We start from the raw sequence: 21970 nt of genomic DNA, 5'->3' as shown, positions 1-21970 counted from the left end.
GTACAACAAGTAGTTTGTTGCATTTACCCATATTATTCTGTATGGTCTTTTTATCAACAGTTCTGTGTGTGCAGACTGTTAATGAGGAGGCCCATATTACTTTTCCCAGTTGTAGTCAGCTGTATGTATCCACAGTATGGTGGATGTATCGCCATGTTGTCTGGTTTCTGCTATTCCTTTTTGGAGACTTTTTTTTTTTGTCTCAGTTGAGACAAGACTAACACATCTCCACATTATGCCTGACACCCTATGCCTGCTACATTGACAATATACTATGACCATGGGCAAAACTAACAGTAATGTAAGTAAAGGCCAATCAAGATTATTGTCATTGGAAGACAAAAAGTAATTGGACTTCATGGCAGATGCCCCAAGGTAACAGATTGTGTAAATCTCCTTTTCTCTCTCACCAGATTGGAATGTCAGGCACCTTCCTGTTCCTGCTGTTGTCACTGAACAGTATTCCTGGTCTATTTATTGGTACGGCTTTTCTGGGTCTGTTTCTGAGCAGTGTTTTCCCTAGCATGTTGGCTTACACCGAAGATATGCTAAACTACAAAGGTGAGAGAGTCAAGTTCAGACCTGAAGAATACTTGAATCATATTTTTATTTGTGGCAAAATGTATCTTTAACCTTCTATGGCACTATCCTATTGCATTCCTTATTGGCTCACAATAATGAATACATGTAGTGTAAAATAAGGATTGGAAATAGCCTTTGCTGCCTTATTTGTATTTGCACATCGGTTGTGGGCTGTGCTTTTGCATTACCTTATCTCTGTGTAGCCACCGGCCTGTGACTTGCACTCAATGTTGACTTAAGTTATCAGAATAAGGCCTCATTATTAGTTTTTTCTAATTTATAGGATTTGAACCCCTTTCTGAGACTTGATGTACTATGAAGCCATGATGTCTTGGGAGGGCTAAAGAGAAGACTCATATTACATTGCATATTCCCATCACTAAGGGCACATTCACATGGCCGTCTGCGGGGACGTACATGCGGCCGCAAATTTGCGGGCGCATGTACGTCCCCATAGACGGCAATAGTGGCGTCTATACAAGGTATAATAAAAGTGCAGTATATAAACAATAAACTACAAATAAAAATTATTGCAGTATATTTAATAAGTGATCCAGAAAATAGAAAGTGAGACAGCACTCCTGGAGAAATAAAGTGCAATGTTTCAGCCCCTCAATGGAGCTATTTTCAACTACTATGGAGCTACTTGAATAAGTGATCAGAATTCACGGGGTTCAAAAAACCAAAAATGAAAGTTAATAAAATGGGTCATATTTTTTTTTTGGATAGGATGCATTGGCCAGCTATACTTGATCGGTTGTCAGAAAGCCACAATGATCATTTGTTCGCTAACACAGGAACATGGAGGCAAAAACAAACAGAAATGCACAGAAACAGAAAAGGGCACTGGCACAGAAGGGTTTATTGCACTTATCAGCCGCATTTTCGAAACAGACAGAAGGGCAGGACATGTGGGAAAACTTTTTGATTTTAGACTATTAACTTTTACTTTATGTTCACAGGATGTGCCACAACCGTTCTTGTCACTGCTGCTGGGATGGGTGAGATGGTTCTTCAGATTCTAGTAGGAATGGTAAGAGGGAAAATATTAATGTCTTTTTTATAGTCAAATGTAGGGTTTGCTAAATATTTGGGATTGTGAGCTAATTCCACAGTTTTAACCAGAGTGATCTTCTTGTAGTGTTAAGCACCTTCTCTAGCTGTATTCATCTTATGGATTCAGCGTTGATACTGTATTAACTGTTACAGTGCAGGTGCTGCGTTAACCCTTCGATCGGCGCTGAAAAAGCTGCCAGCTGCGTGGGCAGCGCCATTTGGTCTTAGGTTGTCGCTGCGTGGCTTCATCTGGACACTCTGGGGCAGATTTACTTACCCATTCCATTCGCGACCCAGCGGCGCGTTCTCTGCGGAGGATTCGGGTTCTGCTGGGATTCACTAAGGTAGTTCCCCCGACGTCCACTAGGTGTCGCTGATGTGCTGAAGTTCATCGGAATGCACTGAAGTTCACCGTCCTATCGTGGGTGCAGGTAAGCGCATGTCAAGCGACACTTTTTTTTTAAATGCGGCGGTTTTTCCGAATCCGTAGGGTTTTCTTATGGAAATTTTCAGATAACCCGTCAGAAAAACGCGATTCGGGCCCTTAGTAAATGACCCCCTCTGTCTCCGTGACAGCCTTTGTTCTTTGTAAGATCCAAGGCTGCATGTTTTCTGGTCATTTGTTACAGTGGCACATTGTAATAAATGATAAGTATATGGTGGAATCAATCAGAAGACCTAGGGTTAAATAAACCCCAGGGGGTCTGAAAAATAGTAAAATAAATAAATTAAAAAAAATTTAAAATAAATAAATTTAATTAATGCCTCTATTTAACGAAGGATGAAAAAGTTATTAGAGTCAAAAGTTGGGGAAATGAGTATTTGGGGTTTTTTGTACAGAAGGTTTATATTTATTGAAATGTATTAAAAAACATTAAGGCCGCATTCACAAGACCGTAAGGGGGCAATGGCCGCACGTGTGGCACTGTACCGCTCTATACACAAGGAAAAAATAGGACTTTCCCAGTGTTATGGGCTGTACCTGATGCATTGCAATGTAGAGGGGAGGGGTCATCCCTCCTCCTCTCCATCACAGCTGACATATGCCCGCCGGGCCGTGTAATATACGTCAGTGTAAATGCAGCCTTAAACCTGTATAAATTTAGTATACCCGTGATTGCACCGAGCCACAGAACAAAGAAGACTTATCATTTGGGGCACAGACTGAAAGATGTACACCAAGCCCACAAGAAATTTTTTAAAGTGGGCCGTAAAAAATAAATAAGGCAAAATGGAAAAAGGGCTTGGTTGTAAGGGGTTAAAGAAGACCACAGGTCCACCCTCTTGTTCATCTGTTTGAGGGCTATAAATGGTGAAAAAGTTTTTAAAAATTCACTTTTCATCGGACTTACAAAAGAAGATGCTGCGCTAGCGCCTCTTTTCGCGATGTGGCAAGTGAAGCAGAGAAAATACCCAGACTTCATTGCACATTTCCCGTACCCAGGGGTGTACTATGCCGCCTTCACTTGCGGCAACGCGCAGATGCTGAAGGAAACACACAATTTATCTTTGTTTTTCTTACTTTTTTCTGTCTTTTTTGGTGCATTGCAATTTTTGGTTTATCATCAGTAAGCCGCATTTATCTTCTATTCCAGATGTGCTAAATGTCACAAACTGACATTTATCTTTTCAAATTGTATAAAATTTGCCACATTTTTTGGCGCAAAAAAAACTCTAGCCAAACCCATACTTAAGGAGAACTTAGAAAATGGAAAGAAGTGACTTTAGACATTTGTAAAGCATTTTATAAAAAATAAATAGAAAAATGTAGACAAATTAATAAATGAAAAGATAAATGACCCACAAAGTGTCACAGCACAGATCTTTTATACTGTACATACACTGGAATTTGAAAAAAAGCTGTGACCTATCAGATCATCAAAAAAATGTTTTTTTGCTCAGTTTTTCTTTGCAAAGTTACATCTGCATTTATTTTTTCCAATGCAGGTTATCCAGACACAAGGCAGCTACAGTTTCTTGGTTTGTGGAGTCAGTCTTTCTATATTGGCTCTGTCACTGTTTGTGGTGCTAGTAGTATTGGACAATATGCATCCCAGAGGATTAGAAGGTAAGGATACTATATTTGATACTACCCGGCATGGCTGATTCTAGACTTTTTTTTACCTGAGTCAAAAACTGATGTACTTGGTTGCATTATGTACTAATTTTTTTAAAACACGATGCAAATTCATAATGTGATCGTAGCCACAAGATAATATTATATCCTCTAATTAATATGTACCAGCTCTTTATTATTAATTTATATACAGTGCCACCCTGCCTAATGAATTATATACAGACCCTCTCATTTACAAAATTAATATAAAGCGACTACTAATTTTTTATAATGTACCACCGTTACTGAGACACTGCCAAAACAGTCATGTTGAAGGCTGTTGCAGGCAGCAGATCGTTCTCCACGGCCTCTCCAGAATCTGTCGCGTCTGCCACGTGCTCAGTGTGAACCTGCTTTCATCTGTGAAGAGCACAAGGTGCCAGTGGTGAATTTGCCAATCCTGGTGTTCTCTGGCAAATGCCAAGTGTCCTGCACGGTTTTGGGCTGTGAGCACAACCCCCATTTGTGGACATCGGGCCTTCATACCATCCTCATGGAGTTGGTTTCTAACAAACTGTCCAGACACGTGAACGTTTGTGGCCTGCTGGAGGTAATTTTGCAGGGCTAGGGGAGAGCTCTTCCTGTTACTCCTTGCACACAGGCGGAGATAGTGGTCCTGCTGCTGGGTTGTTGCTCTCCTACAGCATCTCTATGTGGAGGGGAGGGTAGACCCCTCCTCCACTCCAGCCCACCAGGCGGGCGGACATACAGTCACCGGCCACTTTATTAGGTACACTTGTCCAACTGCTCATTAACACTTAATTTCTAATCAGCCAATCACATGGCGGCAACTCAGTGCATTTAGGCATGTAGACATGGTCAAGACAATCTGCTGCAGTTCAAACCGAGCATCAGTATGGGGAAGAAAGGTGATTTGAGTGCCTTTGAACGTGGCATGGTTGTTGGTGCCAGAAGGGCTGGTCTGAGTATTTCAGAAACTGCTGATCTACTGAGATTTTCACGCACAACCATCTCTAGGGTTTACAGAGAATGGTTCCGAAAAAGAAAAAACATCCAGTGAGCGGCAGTTCTGTGGGCGGAAATGCCTTGTTGATGCCAGAGGTCAGAGCAGAATGGGCAGACTGGTTCGAGCTGATAGAAAGGCAACAGTGACTCAAATCGCAACCCGTTACAACCAAGGTAGGCAGAAGAGCATCTCTGAACGCACAGTACGTCGAACTTTGGGCTACAGCAGCAAAAGACCACACCAGGTGCCACTCCTCTCAGCTAAGAACAGGAAACTGAGGCTAGAATTTGCACAAGCTCATCGAAATTGGACAGTAGAAGATTGGAAAAACGTCTGATGAGTCTCGATTTCTGCTGCGACATTCGGATGGTAGGGTCAGAATTTGGCGTCAACAACATGAAAGCATGGATCCATCCTGCCTTGTATCAACGGTTCAGGCTGGTGGTGGTGGTGTCATGGTGTGGGGAATATTTTCTTGGCACTCTTTGGGCCCCTTGGTACCAATTGAGCATCGTTGCAACGCCACAGCCTACCTGAGTATTGTTGCTGACCATGTCCATCCTTTTATGACCACAATGTACCCAACATCTGATGGCTACTTTCAGCAGGATAATGCGCCATGTCATAAAGCTGGAATCATCTCAGACTGGTTTCTTGAACATGACAATGAGTTCACTGTACTCAAATGGCCTCCACAGTCACCAGATCTCAATCCAATAGAGCATCTTTGGGATGTGGTGGAACGGGAGATTCGCATCATGGATGTGCAGCCGACAAATCTGCGGCAACTGTGTGATGCCATCATGTCAATATGGACCAAAATCTCTGAGGAATGCTTCCAGCACCTTGTTGAATCTATGCCACAAAGAATTTAGGCAGTTCTGAAGGCAAAAGGGGGTCCAACCCCTTACAAGCATGGTGTACCTAATAAAGTGGCCGGTGAGTGTACGTTCGTCTGAATTTGGCCTTAGGTTGCAAGACTGGGTTCACATAGTAACCAGGTAAAGTGGCAAAATGTTTTTTTTTATCTAAGGAGGATAAAAATTCTGTTGACTATTAGTTTCTGAAGTAGTTACATGTTTTAAACTTTAAAGGGAACCCGTCACCACTATTTTCACAAATACAGGTAGTGGCAGGTTCCTATAGAGCTCTAGTAACTATCTGACACCCTGCTTGTAGCTAAAAGTAGTTTCCCTCAGATCCCCATAAAATCAGAGTTATAATCTTGCCTGGTATCTATGCAGCTTTGGAGCGAGTCCAGGGGCATGGCCTAATGTCATGTGACCAGGGTGACATCATCAAAGGTCCTTGAGCTACTTAATATGAAAACTATACCCCATGTGGATATCTGACCACATAAAACAATCACAGCAGCCTGCATGGACTTCTACTCCTCTCCATGCAGGCTGCTGTGATTTCATGTGATAAAATATGCTGTGATTTCATGACATATATGCTTAGTGTACAGTTCCTAATGCTACAAAAGCTATAGGACCTGTGATGATGTCACCCTGGTCACATGACATTATAGCAGCATCCAGAGATAGGGATGAGCTGCTGGACTCAGCCTGAGGAGGCCATGCCCACCTGGACTTGCTGTAGCCATGCTTAGTTACCAGGTAAAACTATAAAGTTGAATTTATGGGAATCTCAGGGGAATAATTCTTCGCTACAAGCAGGGTGTCAGATAGTTACTAGAGCTCTATAGGAACCTGTCACTACCTGTATTTGTGAAAATAGTGATGACGGGTTCCCTTTAAAGGGGTGTTCTCATTGCATCGACACGAGGTGGCACATTTTTGAGAAGGGATCCTGCAACTGTAGGAGAGCAACAACCCAGCAGCAGGACCGCTATCTCCGCCTGTGTGCAAGGAGTAACGGGAAGAGCTCTGTCCGAGCCGTGCAAAATTACCTCCAGTAGGCCACAAACGTTCATGTGTCCGCACAGTTGGTTAGAAACCAACTCCATGAGGATGGTATGAGGGCCCGAAGTCCACAGATGGGGGTTGTGCTCACAGCCCAACACAGTGCAGGACACTTGGCAGAGAACACCAGGATTGGCAAATTCACCACTGGGACCCTGTGCTCCTCACAGATGAAAGCAGGTTCACACTGAGCACGTGGCAGACGTGAGACACCGTGGAGAACGATCTGCTGCCTGCAACATCCTTCAACATGACTGTTTTGGCAGTGTCTCAGTAACGGTGTGGGGTGGCATTTCTTTGCTCGCCAGAGGTAACCTGACCGCCATTAGGTACCAAGATGAGATCCTCAGATCTCTTGTGACACCATATGTTGGTGTGCAGGACAATACTAGACCTCATGTGGTTAGAGTATGTCAGCAATTCCTGCAAGATGAAGGTATTGAAGCTATGGACTGGCTGCCCGTTCCCCAGTCCTGAATGCGATTGAGCACATCTGGGACACCATGTCTCGCTCCATCTACCTCACATCTAGTCAAATTGCACCAGACTGTCCAGGAGTTGGTGGAGGCTTTAGTCCAGGTCTGGGAAGAGATCCCTCAGGAGACCATCCGCAACCTCGTCAGGAGCATGCCGAGGAGTTGTAGAGAGGTCATACAGGCAGGTGGAGGCCACACAATATACCTTTTGAATCATTTTGAGAACATTACATCAAAGTTGGCTCGGTCTGTAGTGTGTTTTTCCACTTTAATTTTGTGGGTGACTCCAAATCCAGGCTTCCATTGGTTAATAAATTTGATTTCCATTGATATATATATATATTTTTTTTTTTTGGTGATTTTGCTGTCAAGACATTCAACTGAACATTTCATTGATTCAGATCTAGGATGTGTTATTTGAGCGCTTCCTTTATTTTTGTGAGCAGTGTAAAATATATAACACCACTCTATTGAATTTATATACAGTCCCCCCTCTAATGTACTGTTCCCTTCCTCTCGGTTCGGGCATCTGCCACCTGAGAGGAGATTTTCATCTCGCCTCATGGTGGTTGCAGCCCTTCTTACTGGTAGCAACTTTTACAGATACAGTTGCAAAGATAGAACACAACCTTCAAGAAGACTTTGATGTGGTTACACTATGAAAAGTCAATTTATAGTTTACCATGGGAGTAAAAAAATACCTATTTTAAGAAGTTTTATGCAGCTCTAGTTTAGTTTCCTTTGTGGTGTTTATATAGCAATTTGTCAATTACTTTGGTATTGGAAAGTACAAATAAAACATTTAAGAAGAACATCCAGTGCTTGAAAGTAGAAGTCACAGTGGTTCAGTGGTTATCACTACAGCCTTGCAGCACTGGGTTCCCGGGTTCAAGTCTGGGAAAATGATTAGATTGTGAGTCCCACGGGGACAGGGACTGATTTGGCAAGCTCTGTGTAGTGATGTGGAATATGTTGGTGCTATATATTTATGGCCCTATTATCTTTACATGTTTACTTTGCAAAAGTTACTTGTCGCTCATAATAATTTTCACTTCTTTCTGCAGGTTCATCAGACAAAAGTCCAGACCTCGGCAGCGGACAAGAACGGTATCAGCAGTAAAAAGTTCTCTAACAAAATCTTCCATCATTGTTGGCGAATTCTCTCAGCTCTGCAAAAAATAAAATTGCTGTAGCAGCAATTCTAATAAAATGAACACAAAATAAAGCACATTGCTCGGCAAGCATTAGATTGACTAACTGACCTGCTAGACAAAGGGGGAAATTGCATGTGATAAAGGCCACGCCACCTGTCTCCCGGCAGATACATGGTATACTCCTGACCTGGTATAGTTTTGCATCAAAACCTGCAAACAAAAGTTTTTAAAAGCCCGTCCATTCCTCTGCCTCTGTCACGTCCCTACACTCCCCCTCCACACCCACATGACATGGAAGTGGCATAGAAAATCTAAAATATAACATAGTAATAAGTACTCAGACCCTTTCCTAAGACCCTGAATTTTAAATCACATGCTGTCCATTTCCTATCTACATTTGCTTTGTTTCTGGGGTGCAGAGTGTACATTGATGAGTGTAAAAAAGAACCTTTTTGATCTTACCAATTGGCTGCCACTATACCAAAGAGTGAAAAGTGTAAACTGTATCTTCTCCAAACAGATCAGAGATAATTACTGGAGCTTTCCAACTGCCCTTCCGCCCCACAGTAGTACATAACTTGCTGCAGGATGCTGTGTGCTGGACCCCATAACAGTTGCTATGGCAGTTGCTAAAGCTACAAACATGCCGCATTACCTGTAAAAATAACCACACCAGAGGCAATATCTGCATAGAAATATTTATTTAAAAAAAGAAAATTCAAAAACATAATTGCATTTTCTGGCTAAACATTTACCAACAAAGCAGATAAATTTAATGTTTTTGGGTTTTGAGCTGATTATCAAAGATTCGTACAATACCCATCCCCTTTTTGTATTAAATACAAAGTTACACAAACATTAAGTGTATGACATACAAGACTCATATCAAATTATGGATACAGTACGGTCCTGTAAAAACCTCAGAGGAAACCTACTTTATGCTGAATTCACATGAACCTACGGGGGACGTATATATATGGCCAAAAGCTTGCAGCCATACACATGTTGTCCCACATAGACAGCAGCAGGCGCACGGAGCGATATGTGACACCCCATCGCTCAGTACACGGGGAAAAGATAGAACATTTCCTATCATTCCCCATGTGCACGGCTGTGCATTTCTATGGAAAGGGGAGGGTTGACCCCCTCCTCCTCCTCCTCTCCAGCGCATCAGGTGGGTGGACATACATTCGTGTGAATTCGGCCTTTGGTTGTAAGACTGGGTTCACCATAGAAGTAACAGATAAAGTGGAAAAATTTATTTATTTTTTTTAATCTAAGGAGGATAAAAATTCTCTTGAGTATTACCAGTAGTTTCTGAAGTAGTTAGAGTTTTTTCAATAGAGTTTCAAGTTTTTAACTTTAAAGGGGTGTTCCCATTGCAGCGACACGAGGTGACACATTTGTTGAGCAGGGATCCTGCAACTCCTAAGGGTAGCTGGCTGTGCCAAACTGTTTATTCAACTTTCATTTACTTCTATGGCTATTTACAAGGCAGTAATGGGAATACTCCTTTAGTTTGAATTTGGGAACATGAACATGCCGACGTCCTGATGCTACCAGTTGAGGGATCATATTCCTACATTCTACTAGTGAATGAATGCAGGAAGACATAATGGAGAAAGCTCTTTTGCTCCATCTAGTGGTGGCGACAGATGTCAACTTGTATGTTTCTGCAGGTAATTTGTTTCTCTGTATCTATAAAGAGACCGGTGAAGAGATTAATAATCACATTAACTGTGGACCTAAAACTTTACTTTGATAGAACCAAAGTGTAATATACAAATACTAGCTATACTGTTTTCCATGTTCTTTGGCATAATTTTCTTTAAAAAATAATTTTATTTCAGTTTACTCCTAGACGTTTCCAACTAAAAGAAAAAATAATATATTATGGCAAGAATCAGTAATTGAAATTGGCATTTATTTGTGACCCGCATTTAGCTTACTGGTTAAAAGCCCCAAAGTTGGGGTATTCCTTTTAAGTAGTTATTAAGACAGAGCACTTAACTAAGATTTCTTTTAAAAAAACTAAGATTTTTCTAAAAAATTTTTCTTTAATTCTTTGAGTTTAAATTTATATCAATTTACAAAAATACTTTGGATAAAAGTGTGAAAAACACGTATAAAAAGGTACATAATAAGCAACCGTAATAAGTGCTGGATATTCAGAGCAGAATGCTATTAGATCTTTGTCTGCCAGAGGCAAATAAAATATAGGACCATATGGCAAAAAGAGCAGGTTACAACAACAACAAAACATCATCAATAGCTGAAACCTCAAAATTGAAGGAAATTAAAGAAAGCATCGGAAGAAAATTTTCTTACATCTCTTACTACACGTAAACGTATTATATAAGACAAAGCACTATTACTGGACGGGAGTATGATCAAGTATGAAATGAATGGCTACACTAGACCCAATGGAGGCTTGAGCTGGTTATTGGTATTAAGATTAGGCCAGTTTCCGGCAAACATATGCACACCCAGGGAACATGCTGGGGAGAAGAGGGGTAAGCGCTGCTTACATCTCCCGTCTCCATAGAGAGAAGTGCGGTACGGCCTGGGACGGTGGACAATATGACCACCAAAATGGATGGACGTATTGCCCATTGAAATGCATGGGGCCATATGCTACCTGTATCACAACGGTATGGTACAGGTAGCATAGAGCCCTTTTCATAATTTCACGTGAAAGCAGCCTTACATTGCCTGGAAAATTTGATAAACGACAACAACCACCACAACCACAGAAAACTAGAGGTACAGACACAGCTGGCTAGCCTTTAATGCCGAATGCCCATGAGTGTATTCGGTCCAAGAAACTTGCTCTTTGTGTTGGAGGGATTTCCAGAACAGAATCTCAAAACACTGGACTGGACTGAACTGACATGCAGAGTTTGGTCCAGGAAATCCCTCCAGCACACGGAAATAGTTTCTTGGACTTAACTCGCTCACGGGCAACCTGCATAAAGGACATCTAATACCAGGATGAAGGATTATAAACAAAGCACAATGACATACTAGTGTGTGCCCCCTCTGGCAGGATCTGCTATTCTTTAAGCCTCTTATGCCCTTGTTTTTAAGATAAAAAGGCTTAAATCATTATGCAAATGAGCCTGAGGAGCTCCAGGCTTCATTAACATCTATGGAGCCCAAAGCTCCCAATTTTAAAAGCATTTTTTGTAAAAATAATAAGAATAAGAAGCTAAAACAAGAGCAGCTCCTGCCAGAGGAGGCACATACCTGTATGTCAGTGTGCTTGGCTTACAATCCTTCATCCTGGTGGTAGATTTCCTAGAAGACAAACGGTTGTGAGCCAATGACAGCTGGGTGAAACCCTGGCACTATGCAGCAAACAGAACATGTGAAGGCCCTCTGAGGTGTGGGAACTATAAAGCTATTATTATACGAGACAGTGCAGATGGGTGCAGGTAAAACCCCATCAGAAAATAAACAGAATGAAATGATGCAAAAATGGCTCTAAAAGTGAAACCTAAGTGAAAAGTCGCACGGAACATCTGGGAAACAATGATACATTAGGCACACTGCACAAGGTGCAGCCAAGGCGTACTTGAAAAACGACTTCAAAGTCGCAAAAATTTGACAATTTGCCTAGCAGAAATAATGATACATGTCCCCCAATATCTCCTGTTCCGTGCAAGGTTTGCAGCCCATGGGATCAGACCAACATATGGGACCAGTCATGTGCAGGAGTACTGATAGTTCATAATCATGCAGCCCCTGGCAGACGGGCTTTGAGTAGCCTGCAGACATATCCCTACTGTTTTGTAAAATTTACTAAGACTTCTATCAACTTAAAAGATGGTCATACTAAAGGAATGTTCCACTTACAGTTATGGTCTGAGGGACATCTGCAATATCTTAAAACCTGGATAACAAAGTCATCAAAATTGCCCCTTAGACCTTAATAAGGTTTTTAACTTTTGACCCAATACAATCCTGCTGTAGATCCAAATATTAGCATAAATTATACATATTGTGGACACTCGCAGACTAATATTGTACATGGTACATATACACAATGATGTAAGATGCAGACAAAAAGAGTTGGTTAAAAAGCTACATAAAACATCTACACTGTTGTGGAACTTGGGAACATCTTGAATATAAAATGATGCATTGTGGATATTCAGATTAAAAAGTCAACTCTATATTAAAAATTGCATAATAGTGCTGCAAGATTTATAAAGAATAAGTGTTGAACAGCCAGCGCTCAAACCCATTACCTGTACATGAGGAGCACTAATGCAGCTCATCTTGGACACCCAGTACACTATACTAGTCCAACCACATTACACACTCAGTTTGGGTCATTTATCATGTCCTGAATGACAAAACTCAAGGAGAAACAGAACGATGTTCTGCAACTGTGTCTGCAATTTGTGCAAAAATGTAGCATTTTAAGAGATTGGGATAGCGTGTGGTTAGCCTAACTGACCTTATTTTACTCCACTAGGGGCGACATTTCAGGACAGACAGCTGTGCCTAATTTATCAAAAAGTTCATCAATTTGTGGCAGCCTTCAAATCAGTCTCCAGTAAACCTAACTTACATGCTTATTAGTACCCCAGTGTGTGCCCCATAAGACATATTGGGTTATTTAGCACTGTACAGGCAGTCCCCAGGATACATACAAGATAGGGTCCATAAGTTTGTTCTTAAGCTGAATTTGTATGTAAGTCGGAAGTGTATATTTTATCACTGCAGAACCAGAGAATTTTTTTTGCCCCACTGACAATTGAGATTTCAATATTTTTTTGCCGTAATTGGACCAAGGATTATCAATAAAGCTTCATTACAGACACCTTACAGCTGATCATTGCAGCCTGGGAGTATAGTAAAGAATCTAGAGAGCTTCACCAGAGGTCACAGGGGGCAGAGGGGTCCGTCTTTAACTAGGGGTTGTCTATAAGTCAGGTGTCCTTAAGTAGAAGACAGCCTGTATACAATAAATGTATTTAGTTTTGATTCTCTAGGTACAGGGTGGCCCAAGAGTATTCAAGGACAAATGGCTGACATGTGATAATAGAGGAGAAAAGTTACTTCTCTGTTTTTCACCAGTTTGTTAAGCTGAATAAATATATCCTAGTTGTAAATCTTAATAAAGGTTAGATACATATAAGAGCAAAAACAGATTACAAGCCAGAGGACAGGACAATGACATATGATACAAGGAGTCCCTTCTTCCCCACAGAACAACAGCTACTTGATGGGTCTCCTTGTATCATCATTCATGAGTGGATAGTGAAAATAGGGTCTATAGGAGGGGCCTATAACTGCCTTACAAACCCGCAGCAATCTGCAGGAGACTCACGTGCCGTTTTTAATCTTTATATGTGAAGCAGCTTCGGCGCACCAAGCGCACGGCCGTGTGGTGTGCTGAAGCTGCTTCAGATCTAAAGATTAAAAAGAGTATAAACCGCAATGCTGCGGTTTAGGACAATAACGAAAGTAAGCTCCGGCACCAGCTCACCCTGAGCTGGTGCTCGGTATTTGCAGCTTACACCTACCATTTCAAGCGATAGGTTTCCTTTAAGTGTATGTTCACATTTGGGGGGTGGGGAGGGGGAGCGGTAGTTAGGGCATCACTGCAGTTACATCAATTTTCTGTTTCCTTGGTGCCGAAAAAAGGAAATGAGGAATATAATCAATATGGCACAAGTAAGCAATTTTGTTTCATAAATATGTTTATCCACCATTTCCACTTATCTGAGTTGGAATGGGATCACCCTAGCAATCAGTAAATGTGAGACAATGACGGACAATTTTTTTTGGCCAAGGTGCACTGGAAGGGAGTCCTTGCATTATATTGATCTATGATGCAAGGGCTCCCTGTTTGCTGACAACAGCAACAACAGTGGGGGAGATTTATAAATCTGTACACATCATAATTTGGACTAAAATTATGACTGTCTGCACCTCATTTATGAAGGGATTCAGACAGTTTTCTGGCACTCCTATGACTAGTCTAATAAAAGGGCATGCTTTACCGCTGGCAGACAGGGGCCTTTGCATCATATTTTACTATAATGCAAGGATTCCCATCCAGTGAAATATAATCTACCAGATGGATGTTTTTTTTTTAGCGGCGTAAGGATGAGAGTAGTTTAAATGAAATCCACAATGCTATTACTCTCCATGAGGTGGGTGCCTAAAAGAGAGATTGAAAAGAGATTGAAAGAGAGGTGAAAAGCAGCAATAGTATGAGCCGACAGAGTGTATGAGAGATTTGATACTGAAGAACATATTACAGGGCACATACATGTCAAACAAAAGAATCCTTTAAAAGACTATTGTTTTAGTTTTTTTGTTTACCAGAAAATACAAACAGTTCAATAAAACAATGAAAAAAAACTGAACATCTACATAGTCCATAGAACTTGTATAAGGCAGGTAAATGGACATTAATTTTTATATTCCAGTTAGCCATGGACACATTGGGAGATGCAAATGCTTACTACAGCGCACCTTTTTGAAGTCAAAACTTCTGTGTCATATTTTTAAAATGATGTCATAGTGGTTAGAGCTCCTCAGCAGAGCTCAAAACCCACAGCATAGACACAGATACATAGTTACTTAAACTCATGGTAAAATAGCCCTTTAGCCTCTGCTATGATTGGTCTATAGAATTTAAAACCAGATTCTCTAGTAAAACCTCACAATACAATATGAAGTGAAGAAAAGATCCCTGCTTACCCTTCCCACACACAGTGTCAGTGTGCGTACATGGAGGGCATCCTGTGATTGTGAACAGACAGGGTATACAGGACTCCAAATCATATAAAACTATCACATTACCTTCCCTCCATTATATCACATTCTCGTGGCAGAAGAGCCAATATGTTCTCTTACAGCCAATGCTAGAGCTTAGGGAAACACTTCAGTTATTCCCCATTGCTTAGTGGAGGGGGGGGGGGGGGAGGGGAATCAGACATTGCATATCAGCAATGGTGGTAACTTGTGGTTAGTGTGAAATGCTGGTTGTCCAAGTCTTACCTGTCAGATGCAGCTATAAACTTACTGCTATACTACTATTTCATTTGGTAATAGTAAAGACTATAAGTTGCAGATAATATTAACATTAGTCGAATGATTAGTAAACAATATATATATATATTCTCCCTTAGAAAGTGCTTAAAGCCATAGCATAAAGACACACAGATAACACGTTTATAAAACGTTCCCAGTTAAATCACAGAACGAAAATAATGGATCCGCTTACTTCAAAGCAAAGCGTTTTTGCAGTGGATTGTTTGGAGAGGAGTTCTAACATGGCACTGAGATTTCTAGACCAAACAATGTGTCGCCTGAACCCGCACACAAAACACTGATGGACATCTGCTAAACAGTCTATTTGTCTCACTCTGAGAAGGACACGATACGGAAAAGCTCATGTCTGCTGCAACACAAACTCATTTACAGCTGAAGCAGTTCATGAATCTATAACTGGGGGCAGCATTGGGAAGGTTAGGAAGTTAGGGAATGGCAACACAATCACCAACTAATTGTACAACACAAGGCAGAACTTAATTCTCTCAGTTCCTCTGCTATTATGATTGGAACATAGGTACGATACCTGTTGGCTCCCTACCAGCGGTGTCTGGTGAGCCCCGGGGAAGGGGGGAGTTGGAGGTTGGTTGGCGTTCAAAAAGCCCAAGTTGCCTTCCCCTTACCTTTCAGGTTACCACTGCAAGCCATTGTCGTTTGAACTGTTCCCTTTAAAGGTCAATTGCCGGTTCCAACAGTGTCTCTTATTGCACTATGCAAACTATGTTTGTGGCTTATAAAAAGTGCTTTTAGAAGTTAGTTTCCCTTTAAAGACAGTTCAAAGGAAAGCAGTTTGATCCTTCTCCTGTGATGCAGAGCTGACAGTAAAGTGAGGCAACTCCAATAAGAGGCAGTCCACTGATCATCAGACCTGCGTACTGCCTTGCTAGTACCACACAATAACACTGGAATAGGATGCTTCATACATACATACATACACTGCGACAGTCTGTTTGTTAGTGGCTTCAAAACACTTGCTAAGATTAAAGGTCTACTTTGTCATCTATGTTCAAGCAATGTACAAGCTAATATATTAAAATATACAATTTCCGTTAAACAAATATTGCATAGGTTTGAGCATAAATTTCTTTTAAAAAAGCTCAATATTCTAACATTCTGGATTAGGCACTACAGACATTTGAAGCAGGCACAACTGTCTTACAGAGCTAATAAGCAGACGACTTTACATATCCATGAAGAAGATGTCAGTCCTTTTTTCTTGCAAATTCCTTGGATAGATTAAATGTGCGGTTTTGGTTCTGAGTAAATGATGCACGATATCTGGGGTGCTGTCAACTTCAGCTTTCTAAGTTATTGTTTGCCTTCAAATGACATCTTCAGAAGTCTGCTCCTTTCCTTTGGATTTAGTCCAATTTAAGTGCTTTGTATTTCCTACCCGATCTTTCCGAAAGAAAACAAGAAAAAAAAAGTGACTTCCTTTCTGCACAATAAAGATCTTTTTTTTCCACTGGGTAGTCCGAAAAAATTAAACGCCTGGTAAAATTACAGGACCTGAGAAGTCAATCCTGGCTTTAATACATAAAAAATAATCCTGGCTCTCATCATTTGGATAAAAATTCAGTCGAAAAATAGAGTGCTATTACTTATGATATACAATGAGACCTTGGTTTAGGTGTTAGCTCAGTGAGAGCAGAGAACAATGGTTATTCTTTGATGAAGAAAGGACACAGAATGGCCAATGTTGCATGGGTATTGGTCAGGTCAATGTCACATACATAAATCAGAGGTGAAAGTACATTATTACTTAACCAGATCCAGGGAACCCGATCTCACAATGAACTTAGCTGGAGGATTATCGTCTCCTTGTGTCCTGGTCTTCAGTGTAACTGCTAGGACTTTTGCAAGTCAGGAGAGAATGGTCCAGGAGTCGACGGACTATCAAAGCTGGATAATGCTAGCGGCATGTGACTGTTATAGACAGATGGAAACTATAATAAAGAATTAGATGCATTAGAAGTGTACAGTATGAAGGTAGTACATAACATGAAAATAATAGAACAGTATATGTTGTTCACAGTATAGGAGAATTTCTTTTTAATCTGGCAATTTGTGGTGGGTGAATACTTAATATGGTTATAATTTTATTTGTTGCTATAGAGGTTAATAGAGCAGCAGAGCACATGTCTGGCTGGTTGCTCTATTCATCTGGAGTGCAATGGAACTCTGTTCTTGTTATCTGATCTGTAAAGATCACAGAGATCCAGACCAGCAAGATAACCGTTAGGCTTCATTCAAATGACCGTATGGGGGACGTATATACAGCCGACGTATATATGGTGTAAATACGTCCTCCATACACTTTTATGGCCTTACGGCGCCGTACGGGAGCGTTACGGTGCACCACACGTTCGGCACCATACCGTTCCATAGCAAGATAGGACATGTCCTATCTTTCGAAGGAATACGGCGATGTGCGCTGTGTATTCCTATGGAGAGGGGCGGGGGTGAGCAGCGCTCATCCCCTGATATTCTCCCCAGCGTCAATGTATGTCCACCGTATTTACTTGTCATCACTAGAGAAGCCCTTTACAAAAAAAATAAATAAAAATGTAAAAGTAGATATTCAAAACACCCCCTTTCTTCTTATAATGTACATATACATAAACAAATAAAATCATAAACATATTATGCATTCCTGAATTGCCGACAGCCAGATCACTAGATCAAAATAATCATCCTATATGGTGAACTGCATTACAAAATAATGTCTCAATTCTCACTTTGTCACCATTTTGCCATGCCAAAATAGTATTAATTAAAACTGTTCAGCCCCCACAAATTACACCTAACACAGGTTCATACAAAAAGGCATAAATGTTACTTACTAGGCAGTTAGCCAAAGGAGTGGCTTGGCATTAAGATGTGTCAGGCAACAGGACAATAGCTGTTCTTGTGCTGTTTCCAGAGCTCAGGTGCAGGACAAATTCTCAAGTGACAAGAAACTTTTTCTTTTAAATGCTAACGCTACCTGTGCAGGCGTCTATGACACTTGTAAAGAAGTTATTGCGACCTCCCCTTCCAGTCCTAAACCTTTTAAGTCCTGGTCAAAAAGGCTTTAATGACAGGGCATTTTTAGTGAATTTTTAAACTTATTTGTCTAAGGGTCATAACTTACCTACTTTTTGGTCCAATAACTTAATAATTTTAAGGCATTGTTTCATGACACCGGGATAATTCAAAAACATTGTTAAAAGACCACTTTTAATTTTTATTTTTTTTTGGGAGGATTAAAGTTACAAAACTGGAAAATAAATGTTCAAATTAACTCAAAATGACCACTGTAAATTGATACCTTGAGTGTGATAAAAGCAACAGTGCTTCTGGCAAGCAACTGAGAAAAACAAAAAGGACTTGTTGTTTTCTCACCGCTGGTGCACCCATTTTATTTGGACTATTTATTATTGAACGTTCCAGTACAGAAAGTTATTTATAGGAGTATGATTCCAAAACAGGTGATGTATAGAGCAGCATGAAGTAATAGTCTTGATCAGTCAACAACAAAAAAAAACACAACATAACCAACTCACCTGGAACAGAGAAGAGCCATGTAGCCTGGCAGGACTGAGAGGAGCCACTGGACTCAGGGTACTCCAGAAGTGAATGCTAGAGAGCATGGCATTTGGGGTTAGCAATATAGGTGTCTGGAATAGAAAAAGAGGGGCAGCCATTATTTATCTTAATCCCTTCACAACTGCCAAATTACTTTATACATCCAAATTGCACATACCCCGTGAAGATAGAACATGCATATACACTCACCGGCCACTTTATTAGGTACACCTGTCCAACTGCTCGTTAACACTTAATTTCTAATCAGCCAATCACATGGCGGCAACTCAGTGCATTTAGGCATGTAGACATGGTCAAGACAATCTCCTGCAGTTCAAACCGAGCATCAGTATGGGGAAGAAAGGACCTGAGTGAAGTTGGCCCCCCCACCTTGTTCAAATCAAACAAAATTGGTGTCAAACGTTTGTGCTACGTTTGTGCTGGTTTGTGCAGCAGAAATTTTTGTTTGTGCCGCTATCGTTTGAGATTTTAATGAAAGTTTACAGAGGTCATCAGAGGTCAACCAGCCCCCCCACATTGCCCAAATCAAACAAAACTGGTGCCGAACAATTCTGCTACGTTTGTGCTGGTTTGTGCTGCGCAAATTTTTGTTTGTGCTGCTTTTGTTTTGAATATATGAACAAAAAATGAAAGTTCAGAAGTTCAAGCAGCCCCCCCACATTAACGGAATCAAACAAAACTGGTGTCAAACGTTAGTGCTACGTTTGTGCTGGTTTGTGCAGCAAAAATTTTTGTTTGTGCTGTTATAATTTTTAAGGTATGTTCAGGTGTTTGAGGTGTTTTGGATGAACTGGTAAAAAACAAACCTAGTGAATATATTAAAAATGATAGCGGCACAAACAAAAATTTTTGCTGCACAAACCAGCACAAACATAGCACTAACATTTGACACCAGTTTTGTTTGATTCCGTTAATGTGGGGGGGGCTGCTTGAACTTTTGAACTTTCATTTTTTGTTCATAAATTCAAAACAAAAGCAGCACAAACAAAAATTTGCGCAGCACAAACCAGCACAAACGTAGCAGAATTATTTGGAACCAGTTTTGTTTGATTTGGACAATGTGGGGGGGCTGGTTGACCTCTGATGACCTCTGGAAACTTTCATTAAAATCATAAAAACGATAGCGGCACAAACGAAAATTTCTGCTGCACAAACCAGCACAAACGTAGCACAAACGTTTGACACCAATTTTGTTTGATTTGAACAAGGTGGGGGGGCCAACTTCACTTAGGTGAAGAAAGGTGATTTGAGTGCCTTTGAACGTGGCATGGTTGTTGGTGCCAGAAGGGCTGGTCTGAGTATTTCAGAAACTGCTGATCTACTGGGATTTTCACGCACAACCATCTCTAGGGTTTACAGAGAATGGTTCGAAAAAGAAAAAACATCCAGTGAGCGGCAGTTCTGTGGGCGGAAATGCCTTGTTGATGCCAGAGGAGAATGGGCAGACTGGTTCGAGCTGATAGAAAGGCAACAGTGACTCAAATCGCCACATGTTACAACCAAGGTAGGCAGAAGAGCATCTCTGAACGCACAGTACGTCGAACTTTGAGGCAGATGGGCTACAGCAGCAGAAGACCACACCGGGTGCCACTCCTTTCAGCTAAGAACAGGAAACTGAGCCTACAATTTGCACAAGCTCATCGAAATTGGACAGTAGAAGATTGGAAAAACGTTGCCTGGTCTGATGAGTCTCGATTTCTGCTGCGACATTCGGATGGTAGGGTCAGAATTTGGCGTCAGCAACATGAAAGCATGGATCCATCCTGCCTTGTATCAACGGTTCAGGCTGGTGGTGGTGGTGGTGTCATGGTGTGGGGAATATTTTCTTGGCACTCTTTGGGCCCCTTGGTACCAATTGAGCATCGTTGCAGCCTACCTGAGTATTGTTGCTGACCATGTCCATCCCTTTATGGCCACAATGTACCCAACATCTGATGGCTACTTTCAGCAGGATAATGCGCCATGTCATAAAGCTGGAATCATTTCAGACTGGTTTCTTGAACATGACAATGTGTTCACTGTACTCAAATGGCCTCCATAGTCACCAGATCTCAATCCAATAAAGCATCTTTGAGATGTGGTGGAACGGGAGATTCGCATCATGGATGTGCAGCCGACGAATCTGCGTGTGTGTGATGCCATCATGTCAATATGGACCAAAATCTCTGAGGAATGCTTCCAGCACCTTGTTGAATCTATGCCACGAAGAATTGAGGCAGTTCTGAAGGCAAAAGGGGGTCCAACCCGTTACTAGCATGGTGTACCTAATAAAGTGGCCGGTGAGTGTATATCCTAACAGTGGTGCACTTCAAACAGCTATATCTTCTAAGCACAGGCACCTATAGACAGGTCTGATGTGCTGTCAAAGAGATACTCCCCTTTAATATCACACCAAAAGTGCATTTCTAGGTGCCACAGAACCGGAGATATCCACTGTTAAAAGTTACACACCTCTTCATTCCCAACTTTAACAGTAAATATCTCATTCTAATACACCTAGAAATAATATAAAGAGATTCTCTTCTTTAAAGGGGTTGTCTGAGAGCTAAAAAAAAAAAAAAATTATATGTGGGGGGGAGTTCGCATAATTTTTTTTTTCTTTTAACATTTACTTACCTCCCCGCTCTCTTGCCGCCTTCTTGCCTGTCCGTGCCCTGCTGCACCGAGTTCAGCTTCCGGCCACGCTCATCCGCCCCCACCTGCTGACATATGGGGACGGTGGGAAGCCTCACTGGTCGGCCAGAAGCTGAACTGTAAATTAACAGGGGCACAGACCGGCAAGATGGCGGTGTGGGACTGCGGAGGTAAACAAAGGTTTATTTTTTTTTTAGGCAACCTATATATATTATATATATATAGCTCTCGGACAACCCCTTTAACATGAACCTAGAACTGTGTTTCTACGTGCCACCATTCAGAAGATATAGCACACTCTGCATCTCTAGCTAAAACGGGTGAAGGGCAACAGATTCATTCCAAAACTATTTTGGTAAAGGTTTTTAAACTTTACCACTTTTTAAAAAAAATAAAAT

At 41.2% G+C, this 21970-nt stretch overlaps 2 protein-coding genes across 5 annotated transcripts in view; one reads left to right on the top strand and one right to left on the bottom strand.

Moving 5' to 3' along the window:
- Positions 1 to 8369, top strand: part of MFSD4A (major facilitator superfamily domain containing 4A) — a 55414-nt gene extending 47045 nt beyond the window's left edge. For all 3 annotated transcript variants that reach the window (XM_072137502.1, XM_072137501.1, XM_072137503.1), the window contains 4 exons: positions 414 to 561; positions 1545 to 1615; positions 3586 to 3706; positions 8187 to 8369. In XM_072137502.1, the coding sequence (XP_071993603.1) occupies positions 414 to 561; positions 1545 to 1615; positions 3586 to 3706; positions 8187 to 8242 (396 nt within the window). In that variant the 3' untranslated portion in view covers positions 8243 to 8369. The remainder of the gene's footprint in view (positions 1 to 413; positions 562 to 1544; positions 1616 to 3585; positions 3707 to 8186) is intronic.
- Positions 1 to 21970, bottom strand: part of ELK4 (ETS transcription factor ELK4) — a 43176-nt gene that overhangs the window by 5702 nt on the left and 15504 nt on the right. The window contains exons 4-5 of one of the 2 annotated variants that reach the window (XM_072137504.1): positions 18896 to 19009; positions 8606 to 17296 (exon numbers count right to left, since the gene is read on the bottom strand). In XM_072137504.1, the coding sequence (XP_071993605.1) occupies positions 17198 to 17296; positions 18896 to 19009 (213 nt within the window). In that variant the 3' untranslated portion in view covers positions 8606 to 17197. Of the gene's footprint in view, positions 1 to 8605; positions 17297 to 18895; positions 19010 to 21970 lie in introns of those variants that run through there. The other variant, XM_072137505.1, reaches the window with a different exon arrangement.

This window comes from Engystomops pustulosus, chromosome 2, assembly GCF_040894005.1.
Source record: "Engystomops pustulosus chromosome 2, aEngPut4.maternal, whole genome shotgun sequence".
Lineage (NCBI taxonomy): Eukaryota > Metazoa > Chordata > Amphibia > Anura > Leptodactylidae > Engystomops > Engystomops pustulosus.
Note: the sequence above shows the minus strand (reverse complement) of the source record. Positions and strands in the feature narration are given on the sequence as shown.